Source organism: Sminthopsis crassicaudata, chromosome 2 (genome assembly GCF_048593235.1).
Source record: "Sminthopsis crassicaudata isolate SCR6 chromosome 2, ASM4859323v1, whole genome shotgun sequence".
Classification (NCBI taxonomy): Eukaryota; Metazoa; Chordata; class Mammalia; order Dasyuromorphia; family Dasyuridae; genus Sminthopsis; species Sminthopsis crassicaudata.
The window spans coordinates 293,929,306-293,949,285 of NC_133618.1; the positions used below are offsets into that span (position 1 = coordinate 293,929,306).

A 19,980-nucleotide genomic window follows, 5' to 3' on the forward strand; every position below is an offset into this window, starting at 1 on the left:
GCTTTAATAGTTGCCTTATTTTTGACATTAGTATTGTTAAGCTCCTCCTTCTTGTCTGTCTCTCCTGTCAATAACTGAGAGAAAGAAAGAAAAAAAGGCCTTTATAAAAATAAGCAGTCAAGGAAAAGGAATCCATACAATGGCATGTCCAAAAATGCCTATCTTTTTTTATACCTTGTATCCATCATATCTGTCAGAAGGAGAGTATTATGCTTTCTCATAGGTCTTCTGGAAATAGGATTGTTCATTGCATAGGTCAAAGTTCTAAAAGTCATTCAGAGTTGTTATATTTGCAACCTTGCTGTCTTTGTATAAATTATTCTTCTGGTCTTGCTTATTTGATTGTTTCAGTTCATGCTACTTAAAATTCTATGAAATGATCTCTTTTGTCATTTTTTTATGATGGAATGATGTTACATTTACGATGCCATATTTATGATGGAATAGTTACATTTATACTACAATTTATTGAGCCAGTACCGTCTTCAATTCTGTAAGAGGTGACCTGAATCAGTTTTTCCTTTTCTATTTTCTCTCCTTTTTTTTTTTTCCTCCCCTTCTTAAAGATCAGGGAGTTTGTTTTGAGCATAGCTATTTATTCTCTGGTGTTAAATTCCTTCTTAACCAACCCATCTTCAAACCCCTATTCTTTTCAAAGTTGAGTTTGAGATATTCTGCACCAAATTCTTCATTTGTCTGTGTTCAACTCTCTTTTATTCATTGAGGAAAGAGATTTGGGGTCTATGGGAAATGAGATAGAAAATAAATTAGAAAGAAATGCTTTAGTGAGGACCCAATTGAAACTGTAATCAAATTTGTAGTGGCCCCAGTCAGCTCTGTTGTTTAAATTCCTCTAGCTGAGGGGTTCTTAATCTGGGGTCCTTGACTACAAAAGGATCTGTGGTGAGGGAGGGTTATGAACTTGCAAGGTAAAAATGAAGCTTTTGTTTCAGTATATAACTGGTTTCCTTTGTTATCATACATATTTCATTTATGCATTTAAAAACATTATCTTGAGAAAGGGGTCCATAGGTTTCAAGATATTGCAAAGGAGTCAACAACACAAAAAAACCGAGTGGGAGCCTCAACTCCAGCCCCAGTCAGCAGTCCATGAAGCATGAAAGAAGCAGAGAATGAAAGCAAGTTGAGCTTAAAGTTGTGTGGTGTGGAGCAAGAAAGAAAGGCATAATAGCTAAGGAATTAGAAAACAAAGAATAGGGCTGAGATTTTATAGAATTGAGCTACTTAACTTTAGGGTTGAGAATGGACAAAAAGATTAAAGTTAGAGCACAGATGATAATATAGATGTATAAAGGAAAGAGGAATTGGAAGTCAGTTTGAAGATGAAAAACAGACTTCTGAGGCACATCACATTGTTGTTTCTCCTTTGTTCTTTTCAAACCTGTGCATTATGCAGAGAAATAAGGGATGATAGGGAGTTATAAAATAGAGAAATTTCAAATGGAAGGGGAGCATTTATGAGTGACAGTGATCCTGGCTGAGGGATAAAGAGATATAGGAGAGGAGAAAGGCTGATCCTGGCTGAGAGGAGAAAGAGCTCCATGGGAGCTGAGGAATTAGGAGGTTAGGATATAAGAAGACATATTGCTGTTAACTAGAATAAGGGCAAAAAAAGGAAGTGGAGAGGAAGACTGACAGCTGCTAACAGGAGGAAAATATCCTGAAGGCAGTAGAGCTCATGGTTACTCTTATCTAGAGCAGGCAATTATATTTAAAATTGTGGAGGAACCTTTTTCTTTTTAAGTCTCAATCTGCCTCACTGTAACATTGACTCACTACTCCGGGTTTTTACTCTGGAGTCAGATTTTACCAGGACCCAATCCTTCAAATAGTCAAAATGGAAGTCCCCCAGCCCTGCACATTTTATTAGCTCTCTCCTCACCACAATCATTACCCTGGTTTGTGACACTTTCACTTCTCACCTACTTGGTATTCCTCCTCCCAATTTCTCCTCTCTCCAAAACCAATTTTATAACAGCCCAATTCATCTTCCTAAGGCACAAAACTGACCACATGATGTCTTCACAACAATCTTTCACTCTTCATCATTGCCTGTGGGATACAAGAAACATTTAAACTTAGCATTGCCCTCCACAATCTGGTTTCACCCACTTTCCAGTCTTATTTTGTTACACTCCTCTTCAGATATTTTTATGGTTCACTTTGACTGGCTAATCTTTCCTTGGTGCATTTGTAAAATTATTTCCATCCCTTCTCTTACATTCCTTTTTGTCTCCACTTCTCAGAAGCCTTGCCTTCTTCTCAAGTCTTAGCTTTTGTGGGAAAACTTCCTTGAGTTTTCATTGTTACTTTCTCCCTCAATTTTTTGGGCACTCTAGTACATGAGAGGTGGGGTGGTGGAAGATGGAGAGCTGGTCTGGAAGCCAGGAAGACCTATTCCTAACTTTATACCCATGAAATTACAGATCCAGAACCCTGCTCGTAATGCGTGTATATATAATGCAAGTTCATTGAAGGCAGGGACTCTTGTTTGTATTTTTGTATGACAAAAACCTCAAAATAAAAAAGTCCTCTACCCACAAAGGGAATTTAATAAATATTTGTTGAATGGAACTTAAGCTAAATTTCATAGAAATTCTACAAGGAGAGAAGCTTTATTAAGTGCCACACTCAGCTACAAAAAAATAAAAATAAAAATAAATTAAATCATACTGATCAAGAACGTCCATACCATGGCATAAAACTAAGTGGATTATTTAAGCAAGGTTGACCTTGGATTAAAAGGTGGAATGTCTCTGTGTCAGAGGAGACTCAAATGAGTCCTATATTAGGCAATTGAAATAGATAGGTCTGGATTGTACAGGACAGCTGGCTGTTGTTCAGTCACATTTGATTCTTCATAACCTCATTTGAGTTTTCTTTTTAAATTATTATTTTATTTTCCCCAGTTACATGTAAAAACATATGCATATTCTTTTTTTTTACATATTTCCATACGTATTGGAAAAGTCAGAACTACAAGGGGAAAAATAAGTGAAATACTGTGTAGACCTATATTCAAACTCTATAGTTCTCTCTGTATGCAGATGGTGTTTTACATCAAAGTTAATTGGGACTACCTTGGATCACTAAACTGTTGAGAAGAACAAAGTCTATCATAGTTGATTATTGCACAATCTTGCTGTGATTGTGTACAATGTTTTCCTGCTTGCTTCACCCAGCATCAGCTCCGGTAAACCTTTCCAGGTCTTTCTAAAATCAGCCCATTCATAATTTTTATTTTGATATTTTATATAATTATCATTAATAATTATAAAAATATTTTAAAACAAATTTCATTTTTCAAAATAAAAATTAGATGGTTATTATTTTATATATATTATATAAAAGGCATAATATCTTAAATAGAAGATGATATCCCATTACCTCCATATACCATAAATTATTTAGCTATTCTCTAACATTTTTGCACATGTGGGTGCTTTCCCCTCTTTTATGCTCTCTTTGTGATAGAGACCCAGGTCAAAGAATAGCTACAGTTTTATACCCGTTTGGACTTAGCTCCAAATTGTTCTCCAGAATATTTTGGATCAATTCACAACTCCACCAACAATGCACTAGTGTCCCAGTTTTCTCCTGTCCCCTGCAATATTTATCATTTTCTTTTCTTGTCACCTTAGCCAATCTGAGAGGTATGAGGTGCACTTGGGGTTTTCTTGGCACAGATACTGGAGTGAGTTACTGTTTCCTTCTCCAGCTCATTTTACAGATGAGGAGACTGAGGCAAAATGGTTAGTTGACTTGCCCAGGGTCACACAGCCAGTGATTGTCTGAGGTCAGATTAGAAGGCAAGAAGATAAGTTTCTATTCACAGTGCCAGCTGGTTCCCCTAGCAGATAGTACAGTGCTCAAGTCAGAAATGTCTCCAAAGCCCTTGGCTACATATGATCAATAGTTTAGCATTCCATCCCCTCATTGTGGCCTCTGTGGTCAGCAGCATCAGCCTTTGACCTTGGGCCCATTTTCTCTTGTATTTCAGACTGCTCACTTGCTTTCTCTTCCTCTCCTTTAGCTCTCGTGGTTAAATGGAAATTTGACAAGATGGTCTAAGACCAGAATTATCTCAGTGGGATGTAAGTTCTTTGAAGGCAAGGAGAATTTCATTTTTGTCTTTTAATCCTCAGCACCCAGTGGGCCTGGCACTCAGTAGCTGCTTAATAAATGCATTTTAATTAACTGATTGATTCATACAATTTTATTAGAAGGAATATCTGTAGTATTACTTAAAAGTCCATTGGTCAAAAAAACCTGAGTTCTATTCCATGTTTCTTCCACTAATTGACCTTAGAATTGTTTTTCTTTACAGGTCTTCATTTCATTGAGGAGGTTACAATTCTAAAGTCCTTTCCAATCATTTTTATGGCAAGGGAAGTCAAGTTAAGGGACTTATTCTATATCTTTGGTGTTGAAACTCAAATACAAATAAGGACACTGAATAACATAAAGCATCCTTGAGAGTCATAGATTGGCTTAGAAAAGCATATATTAAAATTATTTTTATATATATATTTTTTGTTAGATATTTCTCAATTGCATTTTAATCTGCTTTCTGAGGCACCCAGAAGTGTTGCCACATTTGATATCTGCTCTACATCACAAAAAACTTAAGGGGAAGAGTCACTGAATTTAAGCTTGATGGAATTCCAATTCCAACATATAATAGGAGAATGGAAAGCTAAGGGACAAGGTTCTATTTCCTTCCATTGTAGAGAGCTTTAATGACTCAATAAACATTTATCAAGCTAAGCATTGACCATATGAAAAGTCAAAAGAGAATTCTTGCCCTCAAAGAGCTTACAACCTAATAGGTGATATGACATGCTAACAGATATATACAAGGCAAGCTATGTACAGGATAAATAAAATATTAATAGAGGGAAGGCACTGGAATTAATAGGGGTTAAAGATAGCTTCCTGTTGAAGGAGGAATTTTAGTTGGGACTTTACTAAACAATAATATAGTTATCATTTATCATATAAAATATATGTAACTCAACCATTTATATTATGTAGTTACAAACAAGTCATAAACAACAAGTTTTATTTTTGTAAATATAGACCATCTGTTCAAACTGCAGTTTTTTGAATCCTGTTGCAATTGAGGGATTTATCACACACATGTAAATGTAGTAAAGTAGATATACTTAATAGTTACCTAGACATGAAATCAAAAGTTTTAAATTACTATTTTTAAAAAATTATTCATATACATCAGTTATCTAGAATGTCTGTCCTTTGTAGTTTGGTTTGAAATGAAAACATGCTGACTATGATGGATCCAAGTCCAAAACTGTTTTTATGCTTGTGCCTAAGATTAACTTTATTCATATAGAAAAGCATTTACAATAACCATCTCTGAAACTGCCTTGACAAGAAGAAACAATTATTTTTTTATTTTTCAAATTATATCAATAGGGGTTTAAAAAGAAAGTCTTATTATCAGATGGTAAAGAACAGTTTTTGAATCCATGGGAGAACTAGCCTAAGACTAGTTATTTCTTCTGTGCAGATTATTGTTTAAAAAATGTGTTACCTTTTCTCTACATGTCTTTTCACCATGATATGCGAGTCTAGTGACCTCTCTGCTTTCCTTTTTATCCCAATTAAAACCTATAGGAAGCCTTCACCAACCTGTCTTTATTCACAAACCTGTGTTTTTCCTGTTAAATACTTCCTATTTATACTATATATATTGTTTGCTCTGTATATATCTGTTTTGCATATTCTTTCCCTGGAAATCAGGGACTTTTTTTTAACTTCTTTTTGTATCCCCAGTGTTAAGCACAGCATTTGGCACATAGTAAACAAAGAAATGTTTACTGATTGAGGTCACTTGAAAAGGAAGGTGGCCAAAAACAGACCCATAAGGATGCTGGCATCATTAGGGTTTTTTGAAGGTAGGAAAACATTAGAACAAAATAGTAGCAGTTAGTAGTAGTTGTTGTACTAGCAATAGTAGTAGTAATAGTAATAGCAGTAGCAGAGACAGTAGTTGTAGTAGTAGCAGCAGTAGTAGTAGTAATAATATAATAGTTGCAGCAATAGCAGCAGCAGAGTAGCAGTAGTAATTATAGGAATAGCAGCATTTCATGGACATTTAGTTAGTCCTTTCAAGAAGGTAGAACAAGATGTACATAACTTAATTTGGTATTTTCTGCGGTGCATCCTCAAATATCTTGTGAGTGTTATTTAATTTTTTTTTTGGATAGAAAACACAATGTGAAAGCTATAGAATGTGTTTGAGAATCATAGAAGAAAAACAAATGGATTTAAAAAGCTGGTAAACAAGACCACTGAGGAAAGAATCATTTTTGAGAAAAGAGAAGGTAGGTTAACTGTTTTTAAGATTATGGAGGTCTAATATAAAATAGATAGCAATGAATGTTTTATGAGCTTCCTAGAGGCAGAACACAAATAGGAGATAAAATTACATCAATTTTCTTATAACAATATTGATGAGAACTAGATAAGAGGTGCCTAAATTAGGTTTAATTGAGGTCTAGTGGCAGGTTCTGGGTACAGTGAGTCAAATAGAGCTCCCCTGCAACCCTTTTGGATTCAGCGCAAGGATACAGAGTTAAATGAGGTCTAGTAGTGGTGCAAGAGACCTCTGTAATGGAATTTACCTGAAAACCTAGATTGATAAAAGAGGTTTATTATGGGGTTTGGAAGTAAGGTTAAAAGGCGTTAAAGAGAGGAGGACATCAGAGCCAGGGTTGGTTCCAGTGGGCAGAAATCCTTGACATGGCTGGCGTATGGATGCCATGTTTGGGACCTCTGCAAAGAGTGGACTCCAATTTGGCTCTTTTTATAATAGGGGGCTTTGGACAATCTGTAGGGGCTTGTGGGTGGAGTCCCAGGTTGGCTTCTGGCTTGAGTTCCAGCCAGGGTTAGAATTTGAATAGAATTCCAAGGGTTTTTAGATAAGGAGGAAACAGTGCTTGGGGTGGGGTCCCTTCCCTGAGGCAGAGTCCAAGGAGGTATTAAGAGTTTTGGGGTTTCCTCATCAATGTGAGAAGTGATAGTAAGGAAATTGAATCTGGAATCAGAAGATATGGATTCAAATCCCTAGCAATGGAGGCCTAAGACAAGTCACTTCTCCTCTTAAGGAAAGACCTTTTGTTCCTAGGGCAGATTTTCTTCAATTTAATTTCCTCATCTACAAAATAAAGGAGTTAGTGGGAAAATATAAACAAAAGCAATAAGACAAATGGAAAGAACAAAAAGATTTAATTGAATACTGCATAATTTTGACCCATTTATTCCAAACACATTTTTTAGAAAGTACCTTTCTCAATTCTGTCTGGTAGAGGGAGGCTATGGGTATAAGAAAATGCTCATACTGTCAAACTTGGATGGTTCTGCTAAACTGCCTTTTATTGGGGGGAAGAGAAAGACTTTTCAATTTTTTTGTTGTATTTGCAAGGGATGGGACACTGGGTAGGAGAAGGAAAATATGTTCAGATATGAAGAAGACATAAAAATACAAATAAAAATGTGAGTCTAGACTGATTGATGTATTTGAATACATACATATATATATGTGTGTGTGTATATATATGTATATATGCATATACATTTATGTGTACACATACAGACACACACTTTCCATCTATATCCAATCTATATATATAAAGGAACTGGCCTAAATATCCACAAAATTTTAAACTGCATAATCAGTTTGATGAATAACCCTTTCTAAGGATCTTTAGGAATATAAGGGATCAGATGCTTTGCTGCCAAACTAGAGGTCTCTTCAGAACCAACATAGTCTGTTTCCAAATAGGAATCAGTATTAACTCAGGCAGATAGGGAACTGCTCATTTTGAGTGGAAGCCAGCCTAGAGAACAAAAAGGATTAAGGATTACAGCTTTATACAGGGACTGGGTGATGACCAGCTACTGTAAGTGTGTCAAATAAGCAGACTGATTTTGATAATAATAACAAAGTCACATTACGAGGCAGTAAATTCCACCAATATTTGCAACAACATTTGAGGCAATCCCTGGAGAATGCAGGATGATAATAAAATGTGTTTGACAGAAACAGTTTAACTAAATTATCATTTATTTATTTAGGAGATTTAGATGTACAAACAGCATCTTTCACAGTGGACAGTGGGAACATAAATAACTGTGGGTTCAAACTTGCTTAGACAACATTGAGACTATTTTAAAATCTAAATTTGTTATTTGTTTTACTTTAATATTAAGCACCGAATCAAAATGTATATGTAAGTGAATTGTGTAAATGTTAACTATGTATAAAATGAATTAAAATATTTTTTAATAATAATATATACAAAAACCCCCAACCTTTAGTTTCTTGGACAGATTTTCTTCAAGTTGTCTTGTTCAATACTCTTCCAAACAATTACTTATTTATTTAAATGGACATTCTATACCCAAGAGTAAGAAAGAATCCAGTCTCTAAGCTCTGTGTTGGTCTGATTTCCCTACTTCAGCCTGCTTTCATGATGGAACCCACATATTTCCATGGGTGTCTGGTGCCTTAACATAGGGGATATTCCAAATCCATGGACGATCTGAAACATAAAGACAAACACAATTTTATAAAATTCAACAATTTAGGGCAAAGCCTTGTTCAGTGTTAGTGTTGTGCAAGACATAATAAGCTTTGCTCCAAACAGTCCCAAATGTGAATCTGAGAAGAACTGTCATAATCAGACACAGAATTTTGGGTGGATAATTTGTACAAGATTTATGAAAGGACATCATCAATGGATTCACAGGACAGGCAGTGGTCTGTAATACTGTAAGGATTTGGGATATTCAATGATATCACAAATCCATCAAAATAATCACATACTTGCTCAAACAAGACGAACATTCTTTTTTAAGCAGAAAGTGATTTGGACTCCAGGGGATAGGGGGTGGAATTGACTATATACAATTTAGGACCAGAGTAGCAGACTTGTAAATAATAAAAATGCCAACAATTGCTCAGATTTCTACGGAACTTTACATTACCTAACTGTATACTCACAACAACTCATATGAGATTAAGATAGTCCAAGGATCTCCTCATTTTACAGCTGAAGAAATTTAAGAGATAAGAAATAATTTGCTCAAGGTGAGCAAATAGTAGAGTGAGGACTAGAACACTTTCTCACTTGCTATAGTAGAAATCACTAGCCTAGGAATCAAAAGACCTTGGGGCTTAGTCTCATATCAAACACTGAACCAATAGTGGAATCCGAAGCAAATCAATGTACTTTTCTGGGTCTCAGTTTCTTTTTATATGAAATAAAAAAAAAGTTAAACTAGTTAACTAGAAGTAAACTCTAGTTAACTAATTCTAGTTAAACTAGAATATCTATGGTTCTTTTCATCCCAGAATTGTTTCCTCTTTTAAAAAACAAAACAAAACTCAATTTATTGTTATTTATTTTTTTTTTTTAATTAACAAAAGTCCTTTTTTTCTTCTTCCTTCTTTCTCATTCTCCCCTGAGGAAGAGGAAAATAAAGCAGGGGAAAAAAAAAAAAAAAAAAAAAAGAAAACCTTTGTAACAGATATGGAGCAAGAAAAACGAATTCCCATATTGGCCTTGTGAAAAATATATCTCTCTAATGTCTAAGATTTGGATCATCAAAGTTAGTTTTTTTCGAGTAGTGTCTGCTGTAAGCAAAATCTAGAGAACAGAGAGAAGAGCAAAGAGATGTTCTTTTTAAATAACTGGGAAGCCTGAGCTTGGACTATGCATCCTTCCACTAGTTAGTACCTTATATATGTATTTTCCATTTCCCACTCTTTCCATTTTATCCTCTCCTCCATTAATACTCTATTATTTCTCCACCCCAGTACATACTCAGATTGCTTTCCAATAAATAATGGCTTAAAATGATCAAACTCAAAAAATATGTCACTTGACTAATGTTTCCATTAAATATAGCTGGACCAAAATGTGATTTTTTTTTATGAGGTCAATACAATTTTTCAATCACTAAAAGAATTGTGGCCTTTAATAGTTTAAATAGGAAAAAAACCTAAAGCAACTGTATCAATCTCTTTTATTAGAAACAGCCTCTGTCATCCCCCCCAAGTTTTTTTCAGACTGTCTGTTTTTTGTTATGAATCCTCATAGTGAATGTTTAAACACACACACACATATTTATATATTCTGATGGCCCTCCCTTTTACAAAACAGATGCTGATTTGTTTCTGAGAAGCCAACACTTTCAACTTTGGGTATTACTCTCTGGCATTAAGATTTGCAAAGAAGGGCAACTTTTCTATCCTTATAAATGAGTTTCTAAAGTCTCATGCCCCAATGTGACACGAAGGTAGCTCTGGGACTGACTGCTACGCCAAGGGACCACAAACCCTGGCAGGTTGTGTGCTAAGCTGGAAAGGCCTTGAGAATGAGTCTGGCTGCAGAGCGTACAGTACGTCTGGCATCCAAAGAGAAGGCTCGATAAATTTGGAGAGCCTCGTCACTGGTTTGACTGCAGGGTGATGAGATTTTTTCCGCCATAGCAACTGATATTGACTGTTTACTAAGACAGGGAAACTGTGACTTGAATCAGGAAAGAGACTATCCACATCAGTAAAACTATGAAATCTTAAATGTATCGAAGCTGATGTCATTCAGTTATTTTCAGTGTGTCCAACTCTTTGTGACCCCACTTGAGATTTTTATTAGCAGAGATAATAGTCTCCAGCTCATTTTACAGATGAGGAAACTGAGGCAAATAGAGCTAATGGCTTGCCCAGGGTCACACACAAGTACCTGAGGTCAAATTTGAACTCAGAAAGATGAATCTTTCTGATTTAAGGCCTAACACTCTATCTCCCGAGTACCAAAATATTAAAAACAACCCAAAGAGCTCATAGCCTGAAACCTGAATTGTGAATTTTCTCCAAGTTACTCATCTGGTTATCTTGAGTCACTTCAATATAAGGTAAAGACTTGTGAATACAAGTCTTTGCCAAGAAAACCCTAAATGGGGTTCTGAAGACTTGGACACAACTTGAAAAACAACCAAACAGCTCTTAAGTAATTGACTTTTTAATGTAAGTACAGGACATTATCATGAATCTGTTAGATTGCATCTTATTAGTCTGAGTGTATCTTTCAGGTCTTACTTTTTAAATCTTGATTCAATAAGCTATATGTTTCTACTTTGTCACTCACAAAATCTGCTAAATCTTTATTCAAGTAAGTGATTAAAAAAAAAAAGTTAAACTGAACAAGTGTGGGTTTCCTCATTACTTAGTCTAATTCCTTTAATCTCTTTCTCGACTCTTATTGCCAAGGCTAGCATTTCTAATACTGAATAGTAATGGTGATAGTGGGCCACCTAGTTTCACCTCTGAACTCACTGGGAAAAGTTCTAGTTTGTCCCTTTACATATGATGCTTGCTGATGGTGTTAGATAGATATAAACAAGTCTTGAGATAAAAACCCTATGGTATATTACCAGAGGCTGTCACTTAGGTCAACAATGATATATTACTAATCGATATTCTGTTATTTACTTAGATGTGCAAAAGCCAGACCCTTTAGGCCTTTGTAAAGTACTTAGCAAAATGCCTAGAACACAAAGAGTACTTAAAAAATGTTTATTATATTTTATTGATAAATGTTCCTTCCTGTCTTTAATTTGTGAATTCCCCATTCCCAAGTAAAATGTGTCCAAAAGGTAAGAACTGAGGATTTGTTCATTTGAATAGTATCTACTGGTTTTTTTTTTTAGTATAACAAGAATAAGAGGTTATTATAATAAGTGGGAATCAGGAAAACTGAGTTCTAGTTCCAAATCAAAGACTAAACATATAAGCATGAGCAAGAAACTTCCCCTCTAAGCCTTAGTAATACGTAATATTATGTAGTGCTTTAAAGTGTAAAAAAAGTTCTAAACACATGTTATCTTACAATTCCTCACAACAACCCCAAAGGAAAAGTGATTTACCCAGAGTCATAAATCCATAAAGTATATGAAGCAAGATTTGAAGTCAGCTCTTTCTGAATCCAAATTTCGTGTTTTATAGTCAACACACCACTTTAATCTTCTTCAATGGGGTTAGATCAAGAGGTTTTAACATAAATCTTTAAAGAAAAAAAAAATGGCAACTATATTTCAACATAATTATCTTTGTATATTATATGTTTTATTTTATGCATTTAAAAATATTCTTTATATAGGTTTTATAAAACTCCCATAGGAGTCCGTGTGATCTCTGAGGGTCTTTTCAGCTACCACTATATAATTCACATTCAACTAAGACTTTTATCTATTGTTCAGAAAGTGGTAGAGAAAATCCCGTGCTTCCTTTTGAGGGCAGAATCTATCACTATTAAATTTGAAATTTCCAAAATTAAAAAAAAAGTCTTCACATGTAACAGACCTCAGCCCAGCTAATGACTTGCTAGGCAAACTGCAAAGAATTATTGCCAGGAAATTTTAATACAATGAAGCCAACCCAGTAATGGCCTTGCTGAATCTCCCCAACATTGGGTTTAATGCCTTCTAGCTCAACAGGACCCCCAATATTGTGCTCTGTTGATACAGCTTTGGAGAACCTTGGTTTACTTTTATGCCGGGAGAACTCATCTGAATGTCAAGAAATTTGTGAAGACACAATTCATGTTCCTATAACACTGAGATCTTCAAGATGCCTTCTCCTGACAACTTCGTGATATAAAAACATTATTCCCCTTTTAAGATAAAGGCACTTTGCACTACAATACACTGTGGGAGAACAGAGGAGGAAAAGGCCAGTAAATATATTTTCCACTTTAAATAAATGGTGTTTCTTACGGCTAGAAATAAGAGGCATTGAACTAATTTGAATGAAGGATTACAAAATACACCCACCCACCCACCCTAATCCTTCCCAAATAAAAGGGGTGTAAAAAAAAAAAAATTTAGATTTTTTTTTTTTTTTTTTTTTTTGCCATTTTGTTTCATTCTGAATAGGACTTTGCTTTTGTATCCCTAGTGTCCAGAACATCCTAGGCTTTTAGTATATACTCAGTGACTGATATCATTTAGGTTTGCTAGATGACCTCAACATCTCTTATCTTTAGTTATAAAAACACTGTTCTTATAGTCACCTCTGGTTATTTGTACTAGCTTCTACCTTCTTCACTCTTAATTATTCAAATGGATATGTGAATTTACTGACTTAGAATTTCCATCAATGATATGGCTTATAGCTCATCTACAACGCTACTCTTGTTCATGCTCTTGATGGATTTTGTTGCTGTGCCTTTCAAAGAATTTTGAATGATTTTTGATGCTTATATAAAAAATAGGGATCTTTTTACATAAGAGCATTTAAGGCAGCATTTTGTTCTAATGAAACAAGTGCTAAGAGAAAATAATCAAATAGTAATTGTAGTGGAATCTTATATTCTCTACAGCTTTCAGTCAAATGATAAATGATACAAGATATTGTGATTCACTGCTGAATGTAGCTTTGGAAAACCTATTTGTTCCTGACACTCTCACTGAAAATGCCTTCAATTCACGTATTAAAGACTTTTTTTTTTAAATGAAAAAATATCCTTAATAATTTTATTATTGATGAAAGTAATTGGTTACATATGGAAAGTGATATTTCTTTTTTATATATATATTTTAATAGTTTTTATTTACCAGATATATGCATGGGTAATTTTACAACATTGACAACTGCCAAACCCTTAAAAACTTTTTCATAAAGATTTTGTACAAATGAAAAACTAGGTATATAAGGTGGAGGCTGTTAACGTTTTTCCTGTGGCCTTTTAAAAGTAGTAATAAGGTCCAAGATTTTCACCCCGACTTTGCATTCATTCAGATATCTTGCACACTGATCCTTCAATGCTTTACAATTGTATCACTTACGGTACAGATTTTTCCTATGTACATTTGGTCCAATTTGGTCACTTCTTCCATTTTTAGTCTTTTTAATGCCAATTCTTTTCTCCCCTACACACATATCTGAGACTGTGGTATTAAGAATACAAGTGTGGTAATTCACTGTCCTTAAAAGTGAAAACATTTGTTAAAGTAATCTTTGCAGATGTTTTCTCATTTCTTTTTCTATTTCTTGTTCTTAAATGTCTCTGGGATGACTTCATTTAACTGAATCTCTTGCTAAGCTTTCTTTAAACTGGCTTTTCTTTCTGTTGCTTCTTTCCACTTCAAGAGATGATAATGCTCATAATCATTCATTACACTTTCCCAGAAAATTTTGCAAATGAATTTATATTCTTAAGCAGTTGTTACCTTTGGCCACTGTCTCCTTCCACTTGGCAAGTGAGTCAAATATTTGCTAAGGTAATTTCATGGCTTTTTTTGATGTCAGCAACAAACAGATTTATATTATGTATAGTTCTGTGTGAATTATAACTAGTGTTGGTGCCATTTTACTGTCCATTTCCATTTTCATTTTTCATTGTCAAATACTTTTAAATTTTTTTTCCCTACTGAACAAATCTTGAATAAAAAAAGTACTTCCTTATATAAGGCAGCACAAAAGTTTGATCCTTTTGGGTATGAGATAAATTCAGTGCATAACTTTCAAAGCTGTTCATTTTATTTTTGCCTTTTGATCTTTTTGTTCTCTTCCATGAATTTAAAATAAATGTTTCAAATCTGCCTCCCCTTTAACCTCAAATTAAAAAAAAAAGAAGTAAAATTATTAAAAAAAATACTTAAAAATAAAACACCCCAAATATACAATCTAGAAAAAACGTTTGCATTCTGCATTTTGAGTCCATCACCTTTTGTCAAGATTAGTATGTTCCTAAAATTCTGTGAAATCTGATTGTGAAACAATTTCTGTGTTGAATACAATTAAGAGTTTCAAAGTTATTTTTATTTACTATGTGGTTGGTATTGTATAATTGATCTTTGTTTTGCTCATACAACTTCTTTACTAATTTATACAAGTCTGTCCATTTTCTCTAAAACCACCCATTCCTCAATTGATGTGACAATTATGTACTTTCCAGTTCTTAGCTATAACAAAGAACTATTATAATAAACATTTTTATGTGCCTGTGTACCTTTTCTTTTCTCTTTGCAATGAGCAAGCACATTTCAATGAAATATTTGGTATGGTTACAAATTACGTTCCAGATGATTAGACCAATTTACAACTCTATTAAGCAGCATTAGTGGAATTACTTTCCCCAGTCCCTCCAATTGCTATCATTTTAACTTTGCTGCAACCTCTGTAAATTTGATGGGTATGCACTAGAACCTTAGAGTTGTTTTTAGTTTACATTTCTCTAGTTACTAATGATTTGAACAATTAACTTGCTATAAATGATGAAAGTTTGCCTTTCTTCCTTTAAAAAGTTTTAGTTCATAACATTCAGTAATTTATCAATTGGAAAATGGCTTGTTCTTATTGATTTTAATCAGTTCCATAAAGATCTTTGATAAATTTACTGCCAAGATTTCTTTTTTTTTTCTGACTGCATTTTACTGTTACAAAAACTTAGAAATTTTTGTTCAAAATTTTAACTTCTGTAATCTTTTCTATCACTTATTTGGTTATGAATTATTCTACCATTTATAGTTGTGAAAAGTATTTCAAATCTTGCTCTTCTAATTTTTCTATCATATATGTGATCTTTTATATCTAAGTCATGTATCCATTCAGAGTGTGTCTTGGTATATGGTATGACATGTAAGTTCATATCTAATTTCTGCAAAACTGATTTTCATTATTTTCATAAGTTGAATTATATTTGAGGATTTTGGGTTTGTTAAACATCATGTCATGTTTTCTGGTTTTTTTTTTTTTTTTTTTTTTTTATGTTGCATAAGAAAATTTATTCTGCTGATTTAATTTTTTATTTTTTTAAAAAAACTAGTACCAAAAAGTTGCAATGAATATTGCTTTACAGTATAGTTTGAAATATATGAAAGTTAAGACCTCTTTGTTTCCTAGCTGTTTTTCTCATTATTCCTCTTGAGATTCTTCATCCTTCAGATGAATTATTTTTTCTAGCTCTTAAAATAATCTTTTCATAGTTGTATTAGCATAGTATTAAATGCAAAACTGATTTAGGGTAAGATTATGTAATTTTTATTATATTGGTAGAGCCCAAACTTAAGCAATCAATATTTCTTAAATTATTTAGTTCTGTTATATAAAATGCTTTGTAGTCATATTCATTTAATTACCATGTGTCTTAATTGCAAAAAACTAAATATTCTATAGAGTTTACAATTATTTTGATTGGATTTTTCTGTCTCTTTGTACTAGGTTTTGTTAATAATTTATGAAAGGCAGATTTATGAAAGAAAACTTTTGGGTTTTCTAAGTTAACCTATTATATCATTGCAAAAAATAAAGTGATTTTCTTTCCTATTTGCCTATGTTTATTCCTTTCATAGACACCCCTTGCTTTATACCCAATTTTGGTGGGAATTCCTGATTTCTCTTCATTACATAGCTGGGTCATAGTTTTAGAAACTTTGACTATATAAAGAAAATATCTGTTTCCCCCAATGTTTCTAGGTGATTTTAACAGGACTTGGTGGTGTACTTTGTCATAAAGTCCCCTCTGCATTTACATAATGTGATTTTTAAAAACTTTAATTATTAATATGGTGAGATTTATTTGTATTTTTTCCTAATACTACACTAACCTTGAATTCTGGATATAATGGAAACTCAGTAGTGCTATATAATTTACTAACTTTTAGTGTATAACTCCAAAACAATTTTAAGAATGGCTATAATCATTCATAGGTCCACTAAAAGTGCATCAATGTACTTATTTTCTTATAGGCCCCCCATCATTTTCCACTTCTTTTTTTGCTCTTTGCCAACTGAATGGATGTAAAATAAAACCTCAGAACTTTAATTCACATTCTCCTTTGCAAAAGAAAGAAAGAAACAGAGGCGAAAAAGGGGGGGAAAGAGGGCTGGTAGTTCTGAAAACCTACTCAAATTGGGGAGTGAACTAAATAGGGAACACTACACATATATATCATAAAGGCACCTTCCAAAATCTATACCTAAATAAGGGGGGAGGGAATAGGATAATATAGAGTATAAAGAAAAGTACAGATTTATGGCAGTGGGACAAACTCTGAGAAATGAATGGGATTAAAGAGAGAAGGAAAGGGTGGGGGAGAAGATAAAGAAGGAATTAATGGGTGGGGAAAGGTTAAGTAACAGCAAGGCAAGTTAAGTAGTAGAATTAAAGTAAAACAGCAAAGAAAGGAATAAGAGATATACATAAACATTACAACAAGGATAAGGAGTATTCTTTATTAGAAAAAAAGGTAAGGCTAATAATCATTGACCTCAGACAAAATCAAATTCATTCATTCACTCATTTATTTTTTCTGAGGCTGGGGTTAAGTGACTTGCCCAGGGTCACACAGCTAGGAAGTGTTAAGTGTCTGAGGCCAAATTTGAACTCCTGAATTCAAGGCTGGTGCTCTATCCACTGCGCCATCTAGCTGCCTCCAAAATCAAATTTAAAGATTGAATCAAGAGGGAAATTTGCAATATATGCCAGCCATATTAATAATTTTAGATATGTTTATATGTGTATGTGTGTGTATATATGGATGGGTGGATGTGAATACACATACACATACATACTCACACATATATGTATATATACATGCATCCACGCTTAACTGTAACCTGTCTGGGAGATGTGGAGGGGATGAAAGGGGAAAAAAAAGAATAAAATAAAAGTGCACAGCAAAGAGCTAAAGAATAACCTATAAATAAACAAAAAAGGGAAGCAAATCATCAATATAATTATAATCTCTTCTATTATTATATATGCTTTCTTGAAATGGAAATTAGTGGTTATATAGTTTGAATTTTCCCGGATGTTTTATTGGGTTTGTTTTCCTTTTTTGCCTTTTTTTTTCTATTCCCCCCCCCCCATTTTATGTAATTGATAATTATTGATAATTACTGTCTCATCTACCTTGTGTAATAACAATAATAATATGTGTAAAGCATTTTCAAATTTGCAAAATACTTTACAAATATGATTTTATTTGGAGGTGGAGTGAAACCAAGGACTAGCCTGAATTATCCCTTAAACCTGTCCAAATACTTTTAAATAACAACTCTAAACAAATATTAGAATGATAGAACCCACAAAAAGATAAGTGGAGAAATTTTCCAGCTGAAGATGGCTCTAGATCAACCATTTATTAAGTGCTTAATCTGTGCCATGCACTATTTAGACAAATTCATTTTTCTTCCCCCTGTATTTCTCAAATTCCATTCCTTTCCTCTCTATAGATATAGTCTAAAGGATTTATGTTATTTCCTTTTCCTCACTGGATCATATATATGCTTCTTCAGGCATTTATTTTCCCTTTTATCATTAAATTCTAACTTGTTCCTACAAATCTAGTCCAAGGTAGTTTTGTTTCCCACAAGCAGCCTCAAAATGCTGGCAAATCAAGTAGCAATTTTTGTTTCTTTCCATTTTGCCCTGCTCTCAATTCAAGAACTACATAAGAGATAAGTTCTAGAAATACTTTAAAATAGACAAAGCTGAAAAAAGAGGCACAGAAAACCCATGACTTTACAATGCATTATAAGCCTTGAAATGCGATCTTTTGTAACTGCTATATCAATATCAACTGAAATGAGAGTAAATGTCACTCTAATTTGTGATTAGCTATCTCAAAATGGGATTAAAATATCATGATCCAAAAAACAAATATGTACCATGGTTCCAGATGCTTCCAGGTTTCAGAGGAATTAGATATAACATTATGGTTGAAAGTCCATGGCAAATGTGCATGTTGCCTCTCCCATAAGATTATGAGTTCTGCATTCCCTTTGATCCAACAGTGTTTCTACTAGGTCTGTATTCCAAAGACATCATAAAAGAGAGGAAAGAACCCACATGTGCAAAAATGTTTGTGGCAGCCCTTTTTGTAGTGTCAAGAAACTGGAAGATGAATGGATGTCCATCAATTGGAGAATGGCTGAGTAAGTTATGGTATATGAATGTTATGGAATATTATTATTCTGTAAGAAATGAGCAGAATGACTTCAGAAAAGCCAGGAAAGACTTAATGAACTGATGCTGAGTGAAGTGAGCAAAATCAGGAGATAGTTGTACATAGTAACAAGATTATGTGATGATTAATTGTGACAGATCTGGCTCTACTCAATGATTGTGACTCAAGGCAATTCCAACAGACTAGAATGGAAAGTGCCATTTGCATCCAGAAAGAGAACTATGGAGACTGAATGTGGATCAAAGCATGGTGTTTTCACCTTTTGGTGGTGATTGTTGTTTATTTCCTTGTTTATTTTTCTCTCATGGTTTCTTTCCTTTTGATCTGATTTTTCTGGCACATGATGAATATAGAAATGTGTTTAGAAGAATTATACATATTTAACTTATATGAGTTTGCTTGCTCTCCTGGGAAGGGGGGAGAGAAGGACAAAAATTTGGAACACAAGTTTCACAAAACTGAATACTGAAAACTATTTTTACATGTCTTTGGAAAAATAAAATACTATTTAAAAAAAGGACTCTGAATTCCTTAAAGCTCTCTTTTGTATCCCTAACATGTACCATAGTGCCTGGCACATAAGAGGCATTTATAAATGCTTATTGACCATTACTAACTTAAGAGTAAAAACATAATGTAGCTTCTCTAAAAAGAATCAGAACTCCCACATACAGAAAGTATCACCTAAGGAGAGATTTATGGAAAGCTATAGGAAAGGATGAAAAGCCAGGTAACATAGACCAAGTGAAATCAACTCTGGCTTGTCTAGGAGCTCAGGTTTGAGAGTGGAATAAAATGAAATACTTGCAGATCAAACTGTAAACAAAAAAAGGTTTAGGGAGCAATAGCAAGGGCAGCAGAGTATTGATTTCTCTGGGGGTAGTTAATAGCAAAGCTGAGAAGAAAACCCAAGATTCCCAAAGGACTCCAGTAATCTTTTTACTCTATAGGACTCGT

General features: G+C 33.8%; 1 protein-coding gene across 7 annotated transcripts in view; it reads right to left on the reverse strand.

Moving 5' to 3' along the window:
• Positions 1-8,092: 8,092 nt before the first annotated feature.
• TDP1 (tyrosyl-DNA phosphodiesterase 1) overlaps positions 8,093-19,980 on the reverse strand; it is a 145,442-nt gene continuing 133,554 nt past the window's right edge. For all 7 annotated transcript variants that reach the window (XM_074289744.1, XM_074289746.1, XM_074289751.1 and 4 more), the window contains one exon: positions 8,093-8,588. In XM_074289744.1, the coding sequence (XP_074145845.1) occupies positions 8,515-8,588 (74 nt within the window). In that variant the 3' untranslated portion in view covers positions 8,093-8,514. The remainder of the gene's footprint in view (positions 8,589-19,980) is intronic.